At 44.8% G+C, this 19318-nt stretch overlaps 1 protein-coding gene across 2 annotated transcripts in view; it reads right to left on the bottom strand.

The window, feature by feature from the left end:
* TRIM67 (tripartite motif containing 67) overlaps positions 1-18905 on the bottom strand; it is a gene marked incomplete at both ends in the record, with an annotated part of 34242 nt that extends 15337 nt beyond the window's left edge. The window contains 5 exons of one of the 2 annotated variants that reach the window (XM_082047919.1): positions 3511-3670; positions 5853-5963; positions 7274-7396; positions 11983-12078; positions 18006-18905. In XM_082047919.1, coding sequence (XP_081904045.1) covers positions 3511-3670; positions 5853-5963; positions 7274-7396; positions 11983-12078; positions 18006-18905 — 1390 coding nt within the window. The remainder of the gene's footprint in view (positions 1-3510; positions 3671-5852; positions 5964-7273; positions 7397-11982; positions 12079-18005) is intronic. The other variant, XM_082047918.1, reaches the window with a different exon arrangement.
* Between the last annotated feature and the right edge of the window lie 413 nt (positions 18906-19318).

The following is a 19318-nucleotide window of genomic DNA, read 5'->3' as shown; positions in this document are numbered from 1 at the left end:
ACTTTGACCTCCTCCAAAACTGCAGGACAGCCCTGTAATAGCCTGAGTGACTGCTGTAGCAAGTGAACTACAGTGTTACTGAGAGCAAAGGAAAGACCACAGGGAAAGACCTGGGTCCATGATGCAAAGACTGACCCAAGGATAAAGCCTATGATGAAACAGGTTACTATTTCATTATCAGGGCTGTGAAGGCCATGGTTAGAGAAGCAGAGAAGATTTGTGGCAGGATATGTGTCTGGGGCATCTTCATGGACTGGTCTGCAGAATAGGGAAGGAGTCACTCCTGACACAGAGAAGGACCATGTAAGTGAATATTCAGAGGTACTACAGAAAAGTAGAGGGTAGCTGTATTTTTCCCTGTTTTGGTCCCAGTCTCCATTTTACAACAAACCAAGATCACATGACAGCTCCAGCTAACTGAACAAAACAAACCTGCAACACATATTTGCCTATGTCCATAGCTTGAACTGAGGAAACATGATGTACACATTGAGTCGGTCATCTAAGAGTTCAGGAATTTTGTGCCAAGGTGCTCAGAAAAAGCAATAGAGAGAAGAAAAGACTGAGAGAGGTAATGGATCTAGGAAATTTCAAAATGCCAGCAAATACTAGAACTGTGCATGTGTGTCAGCAGGTCAGCTAACCTGGGGAGTGTGGGACTCCCACCAAAGGGCTATCAGTGAGACCCTCTGGCAAATATCACTGCACAAGCATTACTTCTGCACCTATCACATTTCTGCACATTTAATTTGGTATAAATTGCTTTTTCTTTCTGTAAAAAGAAAAAACACCCCCTGTTCTTTATTTATTGAGATTAGCTTTAGATATGGGCTCATACAGAGTCCACCAGTAAGTTACATGAACAAGTCATCAAAGCAAATGTAATGTGATTTGTTCTCATTTTAATTCTTCTTTGTCTAACACAGTGAATCAATGTTTACTTGCAAGCAAGCTTTCACGCTAAATGACCCATGCAAGCTCACTGAGGTTGAATGAAAAATTAGAATTTCAGTCATGCACTAAACATCAATAACAGTAGTACAGACTTTACATTGCAAAGCTTTTGGAACTACACAACTTGCTGCTGGAAAGGCCATGCTGCCCCTGTGCTCCTAGGTTTCCCCAAAACTCCCTTTACAGATCATTTCTGATGTCTTCAAAACTCTTGTCAGATCAACCTGTATAGTGAGTTAGCAACATTCTCCTCAATACCAAAATTTGGCAAAGACTGATGACTTGTTGGTCTGCTAGGACAGGTAGGATTGGAGAAAGAGGAGCAGATGTGAAGAGACACGTAGCCTTCTCTTTGTGAAATTAGAAGCTCAGAAATAAACAAGTCCTGATGGTGATAAAAAGCAAAACATCACCCTACAACACCAGCTTCTCCTCAAAGTCAGCAAAATATTGTTCCCACTAAGTCTGGGTGCTCACTGCTGAAATACTGAGTTGCTTACTCTGCAGTACCTATATTTCTAGATGCAAGACCAGTATGCATGAGAAGATAATGCAAAGCTGGCTGAGGTCATAGAAGTAAAATTTCAGGAAAAAAAAAGCCAAAGTGTCAGACTGAGCAGTTCAAATGCAGATAGATTTGCTGTCAGAAACTGAAAAATATCAAAACACCTCAATATACTAAACAACCCTCAATACCTCTGTATGTTAGCCTGGGACCAGCTTGTTCTGCTTGAGCACACAGAGGTTCGAGTGGGAGTAATGCCATCTTGTATGCACCTTCAGGAATGGTGACCAAGGTAAATGCCATTTCCATCATTCTTTGCATAGTGTGTGCATGGTCACAACAGTTTGCTGACCAACCTGAGAGGACACACAGCATATACTCCCTAGTCAAGGCCAAGACAGCTCAAGCAAAAGCCCTTCCTGAGGGCTGGTAAGGTGCCTCTGGGGAGCGAAGCCCAAGGGTGTTTGTAAGCTCTGCACAGATTTGGGCAGAAGCAGTCCTGTCCTCTTCTCTGCTCCTCTGACCATGTCTAGCTCAGTACCAGAGCTTCACTGAGATCATATGATGAGAGCATCGGCAGACAGCACAATCTTTCATAAAGCTCCAGTGAATCTGGCTCAATTAAAGTGTGGTAAGTCTTCAAGTTTAAAGGCAGATGAATGTCCAAAAGCCAAATACCTAAGCTGCTGTCACCTCAAGTGGCCTGTGGTTAATTAGCAATCTGAGTGGATAGTTTAACCGAATTCTTTATATGTTTGGGAAGGAGAGTGGTGGAAGATTAATACTAAATATATTTAACAATAAATATGGCCTGCATTGAATAAAAATTGATTTTAAAAGCCAAGTGCAGACAGTATTTGGAGAAGTTTTATCAGTGATACTGTTTCTCGCGACTCCACTTTCCTGGCTGTTAACATTTCAAAGGAGCATTTCACAGTTTTTTTGAGTAACTTTAACATAGCCCATTCATGACAAAACCATCCTTGGGGAGCAGACTTTGGCCTTTAGCTGTTTATTCATTGTTTCTCCACATATTTACCTGCCAAATTATCCACCCTAATTACTTCATCTTGAGTCTCTTAAATTCAGAATTGGGCCCAGAGAGGACAGATAAACTGAACAGAAATCTTTATGCTTGCTTGGAGTCAAAAAAAAGCACATCTGGTGCCACGGCACAATTACCCTTAACTCATTCATTGACTTCTGGCAGCCTCTACCCTGTCACCCACATGCATAATTAAGGCTTGAATCAGCACTGAGGAAAGCTTATGGCATCATTCCCAGGGACCACAATGGCCTTCAAATCTAGCTGGTCTATGGATCTACCTAATTCTGATGCAGTTCTCATCCTGTTCCATATAAACCAAGCACATTATGAGCACATGATTGTTAATATTTTTTTTAGCTAATGGCATCTACTGTTCATCAGCTTCTGCTTTTAAATATTTTTCTTAACCTTCACTCCCTTTTTCTGTGTCCCTCAGGACCATTCATATACCTGGAATCAAGAGAGGGTACAGCCATTGAATTACTTTCCCCGTGTGAATCTCTACTTCCTTTTGCCTCTTTGCAAGCTAGGAACTGTTTGCAGCACAGTTCAAATATAAGCCAAAGGGGTTCTTTCCCTATTCAAACGTGTGTGTGAGGAGGGGAATCTTTATTTACTACTTCAGTTGTTCCTGACACAATAGGGGTAACTGGTATTTTGAATTAACTGTGTTAAATCTAGAAGTGCTGTAAAATGGCATAAAGTTTCATGCAGCTAATGGTTTTTTAATTTGCAAAGCAAATGACAGTGCTGCTCTGAAGAATTTACCTTTTCAAATCTTTAACTGCACCTGGTATCTCTGTCTGAACCTGCTCAGGTTGCTGCATGCAAGGTGAGCACACCATTCTAGAAAATGCCCAGTAACCTGAATTGCTTGAAAACTTTTCAAGACTACCCAGCAACTTCAAGCCATTCGTCTTTCCTCCCTCTGTGTCCCCCTTCTTCCCAGCGCTGTTTCAGCACATGCACGAAAAACAGAAAAAAGGAAATCACAAAAGCTCACCCCTACATTTCATCTGAATAAAATCCAGCTGGTGAATCGACTGCAGTAAAGGTTCACTATCCAGAGTCAAGTCAAACTCAGCAGACACTTTTGGCTCCAAGGCTCCTTTGACCCACTGTTCCTGAGATACCTGAACACGCTTGATTAAAGCATCTGAAATCTGAAAGAGAATATCAGGCTTATAACAAGACAGCAGCTGCACACATTAGAAGTGACAGAATGCCTGTGAGATACAGCACAATGAAAGCAGGAATACAACAGCATGACAGCTGAGATGGGATCTGGTCATTTTGGGGTGAGTTCCATTTATGTTGCATCCTTCCATCTCATCTTTTCAAAACAAATCTCATCTTAGGGTACGAAAGTAAAAATCACATTTATTAAGCCTGTTAAGATTATGTTACATATCAAGCTTCTGAATGCCACTCTGTTCTCTGATTTGCATGGTCTAGTTTTGCTCTCCCATTTAAAAAGCAGTTGTACAGAGGCTTAAATGTTAGAGAGTCTCTCCATTCAGCAGAGATGATTCAGTGGATGAAAGCTGAAAGGAATAAAAAAGACAAATGGGAAGAAAAGTGTATATTTCCCAGAGTCAGGGTGATGAGTTGTCAGCTGGATTTCTGAGGAAAGTGATGTATTTTCTATCATTACATAAAAAATGAATTTCATTTTTAAAGCTTTGCTCTAGCTCAGCCCACAGACCATTAGGCCCAAAGTCAGAATAAGATGATCGCCAACAGATTCTTGTGGAAGTAAAATCCTGGCTCTACGGAAATTGATGAACTCAACTGCCCTTGAGTTCAGTAAAGCTGCCATCTGGACATCTGGACTCCCTCCCAGTGAGCTTCCTGTAAGTCACAGAAAGCAGAATTTTCTTCTGGATAGGGCAGAGATAGTTTTTCTTTATCGAAAGAGTTCAGATACCTTTTCTCATTACTGTTACTGGAAGACACTTCTGCCTGAGCCCCTGCACAAACAGCTCTTAATCAGTCTGTGCAATAAGTGCAGGAGCATCTTACAGCCTTCAAAAGCCTCTGAGTCACTTATTGGGACGCTGGATTCCTTGGCTGTGTTTCAATATCCTGGCTGCAGGAGTAGTTGCTCTAAGTAATGCAGTGCCTCAGTGTCTACTGGTTGCCTTGAAGGCATCATTAGATAAACCAGAAAAACATAAAAACAAAAGTATTTTTTAGAAAAGGTGACTGCAAAGAATGAAGCCATAAAAGTTACAGGAAATATAAGCTGAAATGAAAACGAAGCATGTATCTAGCCTGCATGTAGATAAGACCTAAAGGTTTCATTTGTCCAGAAGTATCCAACTGCCAGCCTGCTAAAAACTGTGGAGTCTCACGATTAATATATACCACACATTCCCCACTCTTGCTTGAGACCAGACGTGACAGCAGCAACCAATCTGGAGTGCTAATAGGTTTAAGTTGGCTAATTCTCATCCTGTTTTTTAGGGATGCTGTGACAGCCTGCCTGACATTCATGCATTCATGTGTGCAGTGGGCCCTGTTCAGCTGACAGACACGTGCAGATCACTTTGTTTGACGTGCCTTTCTTCTCAGGCAACTAATAAAGCAACAAAACTAATAGACCAAAATAAAATAATTAATAGAACAGTAGAATTAATTAGGCAAAATAATTAATTTGATAATCAAGCTGTTATGTTTTATCTAATCAGTAGACACTTTCACTACTCTAGCAGCTATGAAAAATGGCCAGGAAATTAAGGCAATTTTTAGCTAGGCCATATTTTGCAAAGAGGGGGTACCTGGATCCTCCAGCTACATGACAGGTCTTGTAGCCCTATGAATTGCAACAACCCCAGTGAAGCAAAGCTACACACTGGCCCTTAAGGCTGGATTTCCTCATATGGAAGATGTTGAAAGAGCCTTTTCACATGGGAAAGAGTAAAGCAAAGGGGAGAAGTGCTACTCTGATGAGTCATGAACTTTTCCAAAGAGAGAAGAGCACTCCCTGAGGCCCTGTGTTGGCTTTCTCAGGTGAGAATAAAATAGAAGTTTACCATGAGCTGCATAGAGTCTCTCTTTTGGCCCAGAAGAAAAGGCTGGCAAGAGGAAAAACATCACCAGTCAGGGAAGTGGTGTGACAGCCAACTCCATGCCTCAGTCAGAGTGCAGCTGTTTGAAGGCATCCCTTTGCTGGGACACCTGGGCAACCACCAGGCTATCTGAGCTTTCAGACAGTACTAACAGGAGTGAAGGTGAACCCGCCTCAGAGGTGGAAGAGGCTAATTAGCAAAGCAGTCACATTTTAGATTCGGCTTTAAATTATTTTCTTTCCCCCCTACCCCACAGCATTGGAAAGGAAAATACCTGTAAAAACCCAGAAGGATCATTTTCTTTGATAACTTCTAGGCAGTACTCCATAAGCCCTGTTGACTGGCGTAGCTTCAGTGTGCAGTGATTTATCTGGTCCCAAACAACCTGGAAAACAAGTATCAGTACAGTTCTGACAACTGCCTCAACTTACAGTGAATTGTATATTATTATTTCAGAATAGACAACGAATGGAAGACTGTGTTAAAGCTATGCTTAATTTAGCTGCCATATGGCCATTGCCGTATCTCCATCAGCTCCACTCACTTGCTCTGTATTGTAAATACCGATAATTAGCTTGGCAAAATACTGTGCACAGGGAATCTCAATATTCAGAGCAGATTAATTGCTCAAAGATTAGGCTTGCTCAGGGCAGAAAAAGCACAGAACATGTTTCTACATTTACAGTATTCACATTTACAGTCACACTTTCATCAAAGTCTGAGCTTTTAAAAAAATCCTTGACTTAAATGCCATGTATTACAGAGGAAAACTGCAGGAGTGGTTTCTTAAAAATCATACTCTATCATTCTCTTCACAACTCACCATTGCTCCTTCTCGGCTTAAGAATGCATTGCTTGAATTAAGAAATTAAAAAGCTGCATCTCATCTCTCACGATTTTGGACTTGATTCTGCTGCCACATGGCTGTAGACTAGGCCTAACAGCACTGTGTTTGATAGCACAACTCCTGAGGAACAACAGCCTAATAAGTAAACTGCAGGACTACCTGTGCAGTTAGTAGTATGACCTAAGTGTTGGTTCTTGTTAAGCATGGGGGTTTATAAATGCTGATCTTGGGTAGATTTTATTCATTGTTTGTCATGTTAGATTTTTCACTTTAATTTTTCCTTCTGTCTTAAAGACTATTAATGTTACTGGCACTGTAATACCTCAAAATCACACATGCAGTTCAACGTTTCAAGAAATGTATCTAAACATTTCTTGACTGCCAGTTTGTCCAACCATTTATAGCTTTCCTCTCCCACCCCCGTAATGCATTTCTTTACTATCCTTTGAGTAAGCATATGGATCTCTGGAGGTAGCTTGCCTGAATTTCAAAGCTTTCAAGAAACACCAACACCCAAAATATTACTTGGGGAGAAAGGCTTTCTTGCATTTGGAAGGTCCCAGAACACAAACCACACACAGGTTTCACTGGTGAGCAGCTCTCAAAAGAGAGACCAAAACCATCAGATAAATAAAAACTGATGGCCTGAGTCAACCAACTGCTGAAGTATATGCCTCATTTTAATCACATAAGCATATTTCCACCAAACTGCTGAACTGGAACCTTGTGAAGGACTTCAGGATTTGGTCACTAGGGATTTTCACAGTGTAAAGGGCCAGGGACTGGACAAAATGCACAGTAACGCCAGGGATCAGCAGCCGTGCTCAGCTGATGAGAGTTGTGCTCACCTTCAGCTTGTGCTCCCGTTCTTTGGTCACCTTTGTGAGCAGTTTTGCCTTTTGTCGCGTTAATGCATCAACCAAGGCATCACACTGAGCAACAAGACAGGCTTCATAGTCCAACCCGTTCTCCTAGAAGAAGGCAAGAGTCATACTCATCAAAGAAAGCATAAATTACACCTTAAACTATTGTTCATTCTTACCTGGGTTTCCATTCAGAAAATATTTCCTTTCAAGACTTGGGCATCTCTGTTGCCTTTCTGATTTCATTATAGCTGCAATAGCTATATGCTATAAAACAAAACAGTAAGGTGCTATGCTACAAAATGGGCTTACTTAAATCCTGATTTACCGGCACTTTCTGGACAACAGATGTAGTACAACATAATGTAAAAATCTAAACCTAACATACACACTGCATAGATATATGAAAGATGGTTCTGCCCTCCCTCTTTTAATTATCTCACTTCAACAACTTGGAAATCACTGTCTCTACACCATGAGAATTAGATGAGAATTATTGACCAGAAACTAGTCTACAGGCTTATTAGAAGGAAATTAATCAGGTACAAAGCCCTGAGATTTTGTGTATTGTTTCAAGTACTTTTTAAAAAATAGCTAGTGCTTGGCAGTGGAAACATGTCTTTGATAAGCTTTAAAACCTAAAAACATAGAATCATAGAATCTTTTTGGTTGGAAAAGTCCTCTAAGAACATTAAGTCCAACCATTAGCCTTGCAGTTTTTTATTCACATTGTAGTAAAACTATCTGCTAGGCAAAAGTCCAGTATCTGAGGTATAAAAAACTTGCCCCCACTGAGCCTTGCACTGGGCCTGGGTATTACAAACCCCTGTCCTACCAATGATGAACAAACCATGCTACCACACAATCCCACTGCAGATGTAGAAATCTGAGTAGATGGTACTACAAGGTCCTGAGCTGTCCCTCCTCCTGGGGATGGTTTTCTCTGGCCATAGAAATGATACTGTGGCACCCTTTCAAAGGGAGGTTCTCCTTTGTTTCTTCTGCTCTTGAGATTAGAAGAAGAAGAAGAAAGTGTTCAAGCTCCTCTTTCCAGGAGATGTTCAGTTGTCCTAGCGGATTTCCTCCCAAATACCCAAATAAGATAAAAAGAAGCATTAACTGTGAGAGATTTTAAACATGTGCTGAAGGAGAAGCACCTCTATGGAAAGCCAACACATGCCCCTAACTCATTACTATCTCTTAGCTCTTTTGGTTATGCTTTCCTCTGCTTTTCTGTTCATTGCTTTATCTTCACTCTTTTGACAGCAAAATTTTCAGCACTGTATTCCCTTCTCCCACTGTGACCCATGCAGCCTGTTCTCCAGCTGAGGGATGCAGGGTCACTTTTCCCTGAGAGGACCCCACCACAGTCCTAGACCTGCCAGCAAGATGGGTGGGAGGAGAGACACCAGACGGCTCAGTTACTGTTCACAGGTTTGTCTTAGCCTCTTCCTGTTTGCATCTCTCCCTCCTCTGCTTCTATCACACCCAACTCCCTCTTAAGCTTGCTTCCATCCAGCTACTCTTGAAGTGCTGTTTTGCATACAGAGCCTGAATCAGTCAATGGCTGTAGTGCATCATTTATCTTCTCATTTTCTGTTCACACATCAAATGGGGTGTTTGGCGATATGCCTCTTTCAAGTGAGAAAGGATGAAATTGTTACAGCAGATGGGAAAATGTGAAAATCAGATAATGACAGTAACAAGGAGGAGCAAGGAAACAACAGGGGCAATGAGAAAAAGGCAGCTTCTGAAGAGACCAAGAGATTTAAAAGTAACCTCAGAAAGGAGAAGAGAAGGAGAAAAGAGGGGGAAACGAGATCTGCAAAGCAGGGAAAAGCAGATTATGAATTTGCAAACTGCCCCAGGCAAGATAAAAGCACAGCTCCTGGTAGCTCCAGCAAACTCAGACAGGAGATGAAGAGTGCAGATGGGTCTCTGGTTTGCATGTACATATTGCTCACTCCTTTGTGTATACACACATTTTAAAGACATTTTTGCTGAGGGATAAATATCTGTGTGTTTGTGTGTGGCAATCATCATAAGACTTCTACTAGAAATAACCTGCTCTGAGATGCATGGTCCTGGTTATAAATCTATGCACAGTGGCTACATCTATTCCCCTCCAAATAACAGTCCAAGAACTCTTTTTTTGTTCCAGACACCAAAGGTGCACATCAGCTCACAACACACTGTGGTGGGTTGACTCTGGCTGGATGCTGGGTGCCTACCAAAGCTGTTCTGTCACTCTGCTGTCTCCATGGGGTCACAGGTCCTGCCAGAAGCCTGCTCCAGCATGGGCTTCCCAGGGGGTCACAGCTTCCTTCCAGCATCCACCTGCTCCAGCATGGGGTCCCCCATGGGCTGCAGGTGGATCTCTGCTCCACCATGGACCTCCATGGGCTGCAGGGGGACAGCTGGTCTCACCATGGTCTGCACCATGAGCTGCAGAGGAATCTGCTCTGGTGCCTGGAGCAGCTCCTGCGCTCCTTCTTCACTGACCTTGGTGTCAGCAGAGTTGTTTCTCTTACATGTTCTCACTCCTTGCTCCAGCTGCAGCTGTGCAGGCTTTTTTCCCCCTTTTTCAATATGTTATCCCAGAGGTGCTACCACCATCGCTGATGAGCCAAGCCTTGGCCAGAGGCAGATCCAACTTGGAGCCAGCTGGCATTGGCTCTATCAGACACAGAGGAAGCTTCTAGCAGCTTCTCACAGAAGCCACCCCTGTGGTCCCATTGCTACCAAAACCTTGCCACACAAACCCAACACACACATGTAAACCCTTTTCCCTCAAATAGTGTGGCTGTACCAAACCTGCCTACCAGGAGTGTTCCCTTGTATGTGCCATCATCAAATGCTGCTTGAGCATCACCTGGGAAGAGTGTAATTTGTCATGGGAGAAAATGATGCCAGGGAGCTCATTAAGGGTTAAAGTGTTTGGGTGATCATCTCAGAGCTGTGCCCCAGCTTTGTTTTACTTAGGAATACATATGCAGCTGATTAGTCCTGCTGTTTTGGTTTGCTGAAATCTGGTGTTCTCACTCAGACTCATGCTGGAAACTGGCTCAACATGTGGGGGCCAGACTTAGCTTTGAGCCCAGACATGCCTAAATGCTAGAGGGCGATTGCTGGGTACAATTTCCTCTTCTGAGTTATCCTCTAGCATTTTAAGCAATGAGCAGTATCAATGAAATGGCTCTGTCTTTTGATCTAATTGTAGCAGTTCCCTTATGCAAAGCAATTTGGCAGTTATTTTAATAAAACACATTAAAGGATCTTCCAGCATAGTCATAATAGTCATAATAGGCTACCTTTAGGTTTCAGGAGGGAAAAATACACTTTTAATGGAGCTAGGTGACTCAAGAAAAGACTGGTGATAGTCTACTGTTTCGGATGAGTTATCTCATCCTAAAATAGCTGTTCATACCCACAGGAAGAACTCCTCTCTAGAGGGACCTGTCCTTCTCCTTGGACAATGAAAGAAGCTGAAATGACTAGGTTAGATGAGCTACATAATTTTTAAATAGGTTAAGTCAGCTGAGAGAAACCTCACGTTGTGCCTAAAACATGGCATGTGACAGGTGCCAGTTGGTGGCTTCGCACTGATTTCTTTCAGTTAGATGTCCTTCTTTTTTTTCTTTTTTTTTTGTTTTTTACCAGTTTCCCAGTCTTGGTTTGTTCCCTTCCCCACCTGGTCGCAAAGGACTGTGAGGGTGGGTAGCTCTGCTTCGCTGTGGCAACCTGAGAGCCTGGGCAGCATTTGGGGCACAAATTCATTTGGAGTGTGAAGTGGAATTTTAATGATTGAATTCTAAACCAAATACAGATTTTTTAACTTCTGCTGTGGCTTTCTGTTAGTAACAGGAACAGGACTTGCTTGTTGATGAAAGATGGGCAAGCAGCAGAGCGGGCGTATCACAGAGCAGATGAAGTATCTCCCATAGAAAACCCAATGCCACATAGCACTGCTGCTGTGGACCCGTGTCCCCTCCTGGGCGCTGTGAAGCTCAAACTACGGCCACACTCTGCAGGGTGAGAAGGACCTTGAGGATCATCAGACCTCCAGCAATGATCAGTCTAAATTTGGTCGAAAATGGGACTTGTTATGTTTGGGGTTTGTGCCCTCAATTACTGCACTCACTCTGAGCCCTTTTATGGCTATTAAAGCTGGGCAATTATAGGCATGAAAATATCTTCTGCTTCAATAAATGACCACATTGATTTAGCAGAATTTCTTTCTTCTTTTTTTTGACTTCCTAAAAATACTCTAATAAACAGGTTGACTGGATTTTGTGCAGAAACAAGTACATTTTTAGAAAATGTAAGATGAAAAACAAGCAGTAAATTTTGAATGTGTTAAAATGAGGACTTATCCTAAATGCCCAATTTAAGCAATCACAGTCAGGAAGGAGCCCAGAAGCATGACCGATGGATTCAATCAAATACTAATCAACACAGCTCAGATGTCCAGTATTGAGTATCAGCTTCTTGCAATAAACAGCAAGCAATCTAGAAGCTAAGAGGGGCTTGCAGGCATTATTTGATGAATAATTTTGCCTAGCAAATCCATTCAAGAAAGGTTAGATGATTCCGGGAAAGAGGAGAACAGCACAGGAGACAAAGTCATCAAATAAATTATTCACTCAGTTCTATTGATTACTGTATTATCAAAACAGCTAATATTCTACAGTTACCTGGATCTGCTGCAATAAATTTTTCAGCTGAACCAAAAATTCTTTAGCTTCCTTTGCTTTATCTGAAACACCATTTAAAGCCTGAGACAGCTGTGCCTGAAAGAGAAAAAAGGAGGGAAAAAAAAAAAAGGAAAAATGAGAGATAAAATGCAAATGTGTTTCTTACTAATCCTTGGGTTTGATGATTAATAATGTGCTGAAAGGCTTATTTGCTGTTGCATGTATTCTTACATGCACCAAGTGTTTGTGCTAGAAAATAATAGTTAAGATTTTAATTGTAATAAGATTTAATAAAGGTGAAATACGCATGTGGGGACAGTCAGGTATTGTGTCTGCACATTCCACTTTATTGCAGTGACTCAGTAAGTCAAATACCTTTTAATAAGAGAGCTACCTACATATATAAGGAGATAATAGTCTTAGACAGTAGCATCTGTCATGCTGAAAAATCCCAAAGTGCTTTCCAAAATGGCAATTTTATTTTTCGTCAAAGCCTGAATTCTTTTTAAGTGTGGTAGATCCTACCAAACTTGAGATACACTAGGACTTCAAAGACAAATCCGCATTTTCAGACTTCGTAGTAATGTCCCTTTGGGGCTCCAGTTTCCCATGCTCCAATCCAAAAAAAGGGTGAATATTTCTGGAAAAGTTGGAGCAAACTTTTCCTCTAACTTTTGACTGGTGAGACATATGGAACACGTCTTTGGTAAGTCCACACTGAAGATCTAACCTCCCCTTTCTTCAGCTGGCACCTGAGATTTCTAAACCAAAACAGAAGCTCGTCAACTCACTTCCGGGATGGGAAGGAAATGGTGGTTCTGCCCCCAGCAGACCCAGAACGACCACAGTCTGACCGGAGCAGCCCCAGTGCAGCTTCCCTGGAAGCCCAGCTGGGATTCCAGAACACATATTGCTCTGCTTGTCAGCCCATGGCAAGCTCAGATCCAGCACTACTTCTCCATGCAGACATAATGCAGAGTGACTAGAGAGGTCTCATCGGGAGTGTCCTGCAGGTCAGACACTCTCTTCATGGGTCTACTCCTCAGGCGGACTGGGCAACTACCAGATTGCCAATGCCCATCCTCACCAAATGGATATGGCAACTGACATCAGGAAAGGGAAGATGAAGTATCTTCGCTAACGTCAGGCTTTCAGAAGGTTGCTGCTTTCTGTTTCCTTGGGACTAGAATGTGTCTTGAGACAGAGCCCCATATGTAGGAAGGCACAAAGGTTACAAGCCTCTGAGAGGAGACCCAATTGAAATTAAGTCACCACTCATTCTCTGCTTCACTCTTGTTCCTGGAGCAAAGTAAATCACTCCATCCCTGAAAAGGGCACACAGCTCCCTTCTTCAGGATATCAAAGTTTGGAGCTTACCTCCTGCCTGACTGTCTCCTACTCATCCTCCCCTTGTGCTGGCTCACTGGTGCAGGACAGGAGCCACCAGAGCCTGGCAGCTGCCCTGGTCACCCCACAGCCCAGCGCCCAGGCAGAGGCACTGCCCAGCCCCGTGCAGCTCTGTGCCGAGTGCGTACAAACCCTGACTGGGAGCTGGGGCGGAACTGCAAAGCAATCCTACTGTGTTTCCCTCATATTCACACAAACTTTCCCTTTCAGCACTAGTGCTAAATTGGAAAATAATATAAAAGAATATAAAACAATATAAAATAATATAAAATACTAAAACTCATTTGTAGCAAAGGTACATTGCTGTGTATGTATCTTAATATTTGAATATCAAAAATTATCTTACACAAATTCCTGACACTTCACAAAAATTTATATTTTATATGAACGGTATTTGAAGTCACAGAACCAAGCTCTAAGTCCTTGAAAGGGTCCCTGTTTTCTGTCAGAACAGCCTGTCGGGACTTCAGATCAGCTCTCCACAGGCTGACTGTGGTTGCCAGAGTTAAAACCTCATCCTTTTTTGACTGCACTTTCTTCTCCATCCACAAGACACATTTGAGCCTTTGGTTTGTCAAGCTGACACAGGACAAGGTAGAAGCAGCATATGACCAAGTGGCTGGGCAGCAAGCGAGAAAGACATAGGTGGCAAAAGAATGGTATGCTCTTCACGGCCCTGACCAAATTGTAGCAGGGAGGCAAGGGCTCCTTTTTATCAAATGAAAATCAATGATTGGTCCTAACAAAAGTACAAAAGCACAACTTCCACTTTTCCAACATCTGACTTAGCTCTCAAGCCATTTCACAGTGCATTTCACCAGATAAGAAGAACCAAAAGCTGTATGTGGGCATCACAGCAGCTATAGAAAACTGAATCACTTGCAGACAAATTGTAACCAGCATACCTACGACTGCAATTAGCACAGTCACACCTGGCGACCAGCTCCCATTGCAAAGAGCTGCAGTAGAAACTAAGTGATGTCATTGTTCAAAGGGCTCATAGGCAAATCATCATGTTTATTAAAACCTGTGGCTGCATTAACACAACTGCAGCATGATGCCAAGGAGAAGACCAGATCTCCATTTGTGAAACCCACTTAGAGATAATAGCCTTGGTTTTCCAAGCATTTGTAAAAGATACTTTACAAAGCAGTGGAATTTAGTCATGCTAAATCAAATGGAGTTACATGACTAAGCCCTCAGTAGACCAACCAAGCTATAAAAAATGCCCTGTACACTCAGAGCAATCTTTTGTGCTGCAGAAATATTTACTGAAATGTTACAAGCTCTGTTGACTGCAACAGTTTATAATTCATGTCCAACAGTATTCTACCTGGTGTAATCTTTAATCACTGGTCTTGCAACCAAAAATGTGGATGCTGGAGATGGACACCAAGTTTCTACTTCTATCAAACACAGGAACAGAGGGATAATGAGGGTGAGTAATTAAACCGAGATGGGCATGGAAAACCAATGCTTCCTTTGATTTTAGAAAATGAACCAGATAATGCCAACATCCTTTTTCAACTGAACAATTCACACTCATTTAACTTGTTTTCTCTCCATCTCTCTTTAGCAGCAGATTAACTATTGATTAGATAAGCTTACCCTCGTGCTGAATCCTGAAACAGCCCTCATGTTTTTGGGAACACAACTCTTTTAGCCAGACTTTTGGAATCCAACACTTGCTTTCAACTGCCTGCCTGCCCTTTACAGACATCTCCAGCTGTGGCTTTTTCCAGTATTTTGGTATATATATATAACCATTGCAAATGGCCAGAGTTGAAATGTGTCCACTCTCATTCCTCCTATTGGTAGGTTAAAAGGCCTACCAACTTAAATCTGGCAACAGTGACACTGTTCTCGCGATGGAGACCTACAAGGACTTAACTTTGGCAGTAGACTTTAAAAATACGGTTTTACTTAAAAACCTTGAACTGCTAGTCCAGATGCACAGTTCACGCAAGTGAATACTATGAAGTCCAACAAAGTCAATACATTTACACTGATCTATGCCATTTGGGCCCTGATGTTATTCTACACCATTTTAATTCCTCTGTAGATGTTATGTACAGCAGAGTAAAGGGGAAACCTGCACCATTAACACAGGCCAACCACTCTAGTACAGCTTTCATGCCAGCAGCACAGCTGTGGGCAAATGCACTTTACATTGCACTGTATGGACAAGTTCATATATTCTGCAATTTGCCACTAAACCCCTACACAAGGCCCAGACAAAGGAGTAGTCAAACAGTTTGAACAAAAGGCTGATCCAGAAGTGGTCTGGAAAAGCAACTCTACAGTCAGCAGAAAAAACATTTGAAGTTTGTGGTTGTGGGATGAAACTGTGTCTTGAGAGGCAGGGAAATAGCTCTGGCAGCCTTTCTTAGATGAAGAATACCAGCCACTGGCCTTAGAAGGAGTTAAGCAAGTGCTTATCAGCTGATGGTAAACAACTGTCAATCTGTCAAATTTACTGGGCTAAGGACGCTTATGGACAAGCCCTTCCAGCTGCCTCTACCAGCTACACCTGGAGCACCTGGAGAGAACACACAAAGCTTGAATTACAGTTGGCACACTACTCAATGTAAGTAATTTATGGTTTGGCCAAAGTAACTATAGGTAATAAACTTGTAGAAATTGCTGTATCTGAGAACTATTTCTAAGCAGAAATAATCTAATTCCAAAACAATTTAGCTGAATGAATGTGATCTGATGATTTAGGCTCTCTGGCTATATGGTTCCATCATATTTTTCTTCTGTCAAGCGCATTGTTCTAGGAAAAATAATATTCACACGGGCACAATCTTAGAGTCCCCAAATTAGTTGATTTTGAGTATTTTTTTTCTTTCACTAGAACATTCATATTAATTGAGTCTGTAAATCAAGAGAAAAATCACATTCGGTGATATTCCCAGAAAAAAAATGCAGTAAAATACAAACCACCAGGGTATTGTTCTTTCTTTTGACAATGTTTGACAGTAGGAAAGAAAGAAAATGACTAATTGTGCACCTCAATAACACCAGAGTTTATCACATTGTTCAAAAAGGCATCAAATAGTTTTAACCCAAGGAACTCTATAATACAGCACAAGCTGGTCTCTCACATGCCAAAACATCAGCCACACTCACACAGTGAACTCAGCCCCTGCTTGTTAAAATAATTCTGCTCAGAAGTGGATTCTGCCATTGACATAAGCAGCAACAGCTGTGAATTTGTAATCTGCTCATTTTGGGCCAGGAGAACTTCTCTGCACAAACACCTGTCACCTTAGCAATGAAACGGCTGAGCCCTTGGCAGGGATCATTCAAACTGAAACATGCACTGAAGAAGTTTGTCTTTCTCACATGGACAAACTATGCAGATGACCCCGAGGGGCATCTCTTTTTAATCTTAATATCAAAAGTGGGGTTTTTACCTTGCCAAATGTCTTCATCCATTCCAGGGATGAAGAGGCCAATGTTGATTTTGTCCTCTCCCTTTACTGCTAACTGTAGCATGGTGTGAGAAGAAGGGAATCCTGTGGCCAGCAGAGCTGGCCAAGCACTTTTTGCACGGTGGCGGAAGTCCCTTCTCCCCAGTACAGCAGGAAGCTCCAAAGCACTGCTCTCAGTACTCAGGTAATGGAAGTCCCCTCTGTACATTTATACGTTTAAACTCATAATTTGTCCAGGGTTCACCTTTCTTAGCAAGAATGAGCTAACTTCATATACTTTTTCTACTTCTAAGGTGGTGTCTTGCTCTTTATTCAAATGGTTGCAAAGTCTTATTTTTAAGAAGGAGAGTGTGGCCAAGTGACCCAGCAGCTCTACTAGAACTCTGCAAATCGCCTGTGCTGTAAAACAGCTGGCTCTGAAGACTTCCCATGGGGGCTCCAAGGAGGACTAAGGATCATCACTTGCAGGGAAGCATGAATTGGACAGACCATGACATCATGTGAATCAGAAAAAGTTTTACTTGTCCCCAGACCCCATCTATTCTACAATTCCTTACTCATCATGAAGGTCCCGCCAGTGATTCCTCCTGGCCTCTTTGGGAACTGTGTAGGAGGAGAGACCTCTTTGAGGCCTAGGAGACAACATCATGTCCTGTGATCCTCCTTATCATGCTTTCCTCTCTAAAACATTCAGGTGGCTCTAGGCCACTCTCCCGCATTGACACTTGGTAGGAAATGGCTGTAGCAGCTCCCCCTGAGTCCAAGGTGAAAGGAAGGAATGATAATCCTGTCTCCTCACAGGCAGTTGCTGCCTTCTGCGAGAGGACAGGATGGCCAAGGATCCTGTGGAAAGTAAATAAGTTAGTGCCACAGACTCACTAATCCCAAGTAACTGAGGCCTGGTTGAGGCTGAGACTTGCTGACTGAGATAAGGTGAGTCCAACATGGGAGGGAATCTGTGGGTTTTTTAACCCTGAGCAGAGGCTGCAGCGTCACTGAGTAGTCAGGAAAGACCAGAGACCTAAGAGCACCAAGCCAAGAGAAAAAAGTCTGGGAGGATGCTGGACGTGAAGTGGCCTTATGTCTCACAAACTCCGACCCGATGTCAGGGGACTGGGATGAACAAATCCCAGGACCCGGCATTGCCCCAGCTCCTCCTGGCCGGCCAACGGGACTCACCTTGTGCTGCTTCCACATGGCGCCCAGGGCCTTCACGTCGTGCTTGCTGTGCTTGCCCTCCTCCAGGCACTGGTAGCAGACGGGGCTGCGGCAGCTCACGCAGTACATGCTGTAGTTCTCCAGGTCGTGCTCGGCGCACGTCGGCACCTTGCGGCCGCCGCCCGCCCCCTTCCCGCCACCGCTGCCGTCGCCGCCGGGGGCGCCCGGCTGTCCGGGCGGCGGCGTCAGGCGGTGCTTGGCGAAGGGCCCGCGGGCCGGGTGGCAGCGGAGCTGGCAGGCGGAGCAGTACAGCACCTCGCACTGCTCGCACAGCACGGCGGCCGGCTCGGGCGGGCTGCGGTCGCAGAGCTGGCACTTGGCGGCGGCGGCGGCGCGGCCCTGCTGGTAGCGCTGCACGATGGCCTCCAGCAGCCGGTTGCGCTGGAAGCCGCGGAGGCCCCGCTGGTCCAGGGAGGCGCTCCGGTGGCACTGCGGGCAGGTGAGGGAGGAGCTGGCGGGGCCGGCGCCCCGCGGAGCCGCCGCCGCTCCCGGGGGCGCCGGGACCAGCGGCAGCACCCGCACGCCGTTTGGGGACTTCAGGCTGGGGGTGTAGGAGCCGTAGCCGCTGTCGGTCTCGCTGTGCAGGCTCAGCTTGTCCGCGTGGTCCCCGCCGCCGGCCGCGCACTCCGAGTCCGGGCAGGCGGCGGGGCCCGCGGCCGCTCCCGGCCCCGGCGCGGCGGCGGCGGCTGCGGGGGGCGCGGGGCCTCGCGGGTGGAGCAGGGGCGGCAGGTGCTGCTCGCTCTCCGGGGTCTGCACGGCGATGGTGCGGGCGCAGGGCAGGCAGACATTGTGCGAGCAGGGCAGGATGATGGGCTCCCGGAAGAGCGAGCCGCACACCGGGCACTTCAGCTCCTCTTCCATGGCCGCGGCGCCGCTTTGTGCGTGCGGGGCGCGGGCGGGCTCAGGCGGGCGGCGCAGGGTCGCCGCCGGCTCTCCCCATCCCCCGCGACGCCCCTCGCAGCCTACCTCCCCTCGGGCGCCGCGGCGGGGCCGGGAGGGCTCCGGCCGCGGCCGCCGCGCCGGGCGGTTCAGCACCCGCCGGGGTAGACAGCTCCGCGCGGCGGGGCCGGGCAGCACCGGGGCCGGGGCCGCGGCCGGAGGAGCCTCCCGGCGCTGGAGCTGCTTGGGGCGGGCGAGGGGCTCAGTCCCGGCCGCGGCTCGGGCGGGAACCGCCGTGAGGCTCTTCTGGCGTTGGAGGCATAGAGTAATAATATATGGGGAAGGGAGGCGGGGGGAGGAGGGAGGGCAGGAGTAGGAAGAGGCGGGAGGAGCCC

Source organism: Streptopelia decaocto (genome assembly GCF_964273445.1).
Source record: "Streptopelia decaocto genome assembly, chromosome: 3".
Taxonomy (NCBI): Eukaryota; Metazoa; Chordata; class Aves; order Columbiformes; family Columbidae; genus Streptopelia; species Streptopelia decaocto.
The sequence above is the reverse complement of the archived record's forward strand: the minus strand, read 5'-3'. Positions and strand labels throughout refer to the sequence as shown.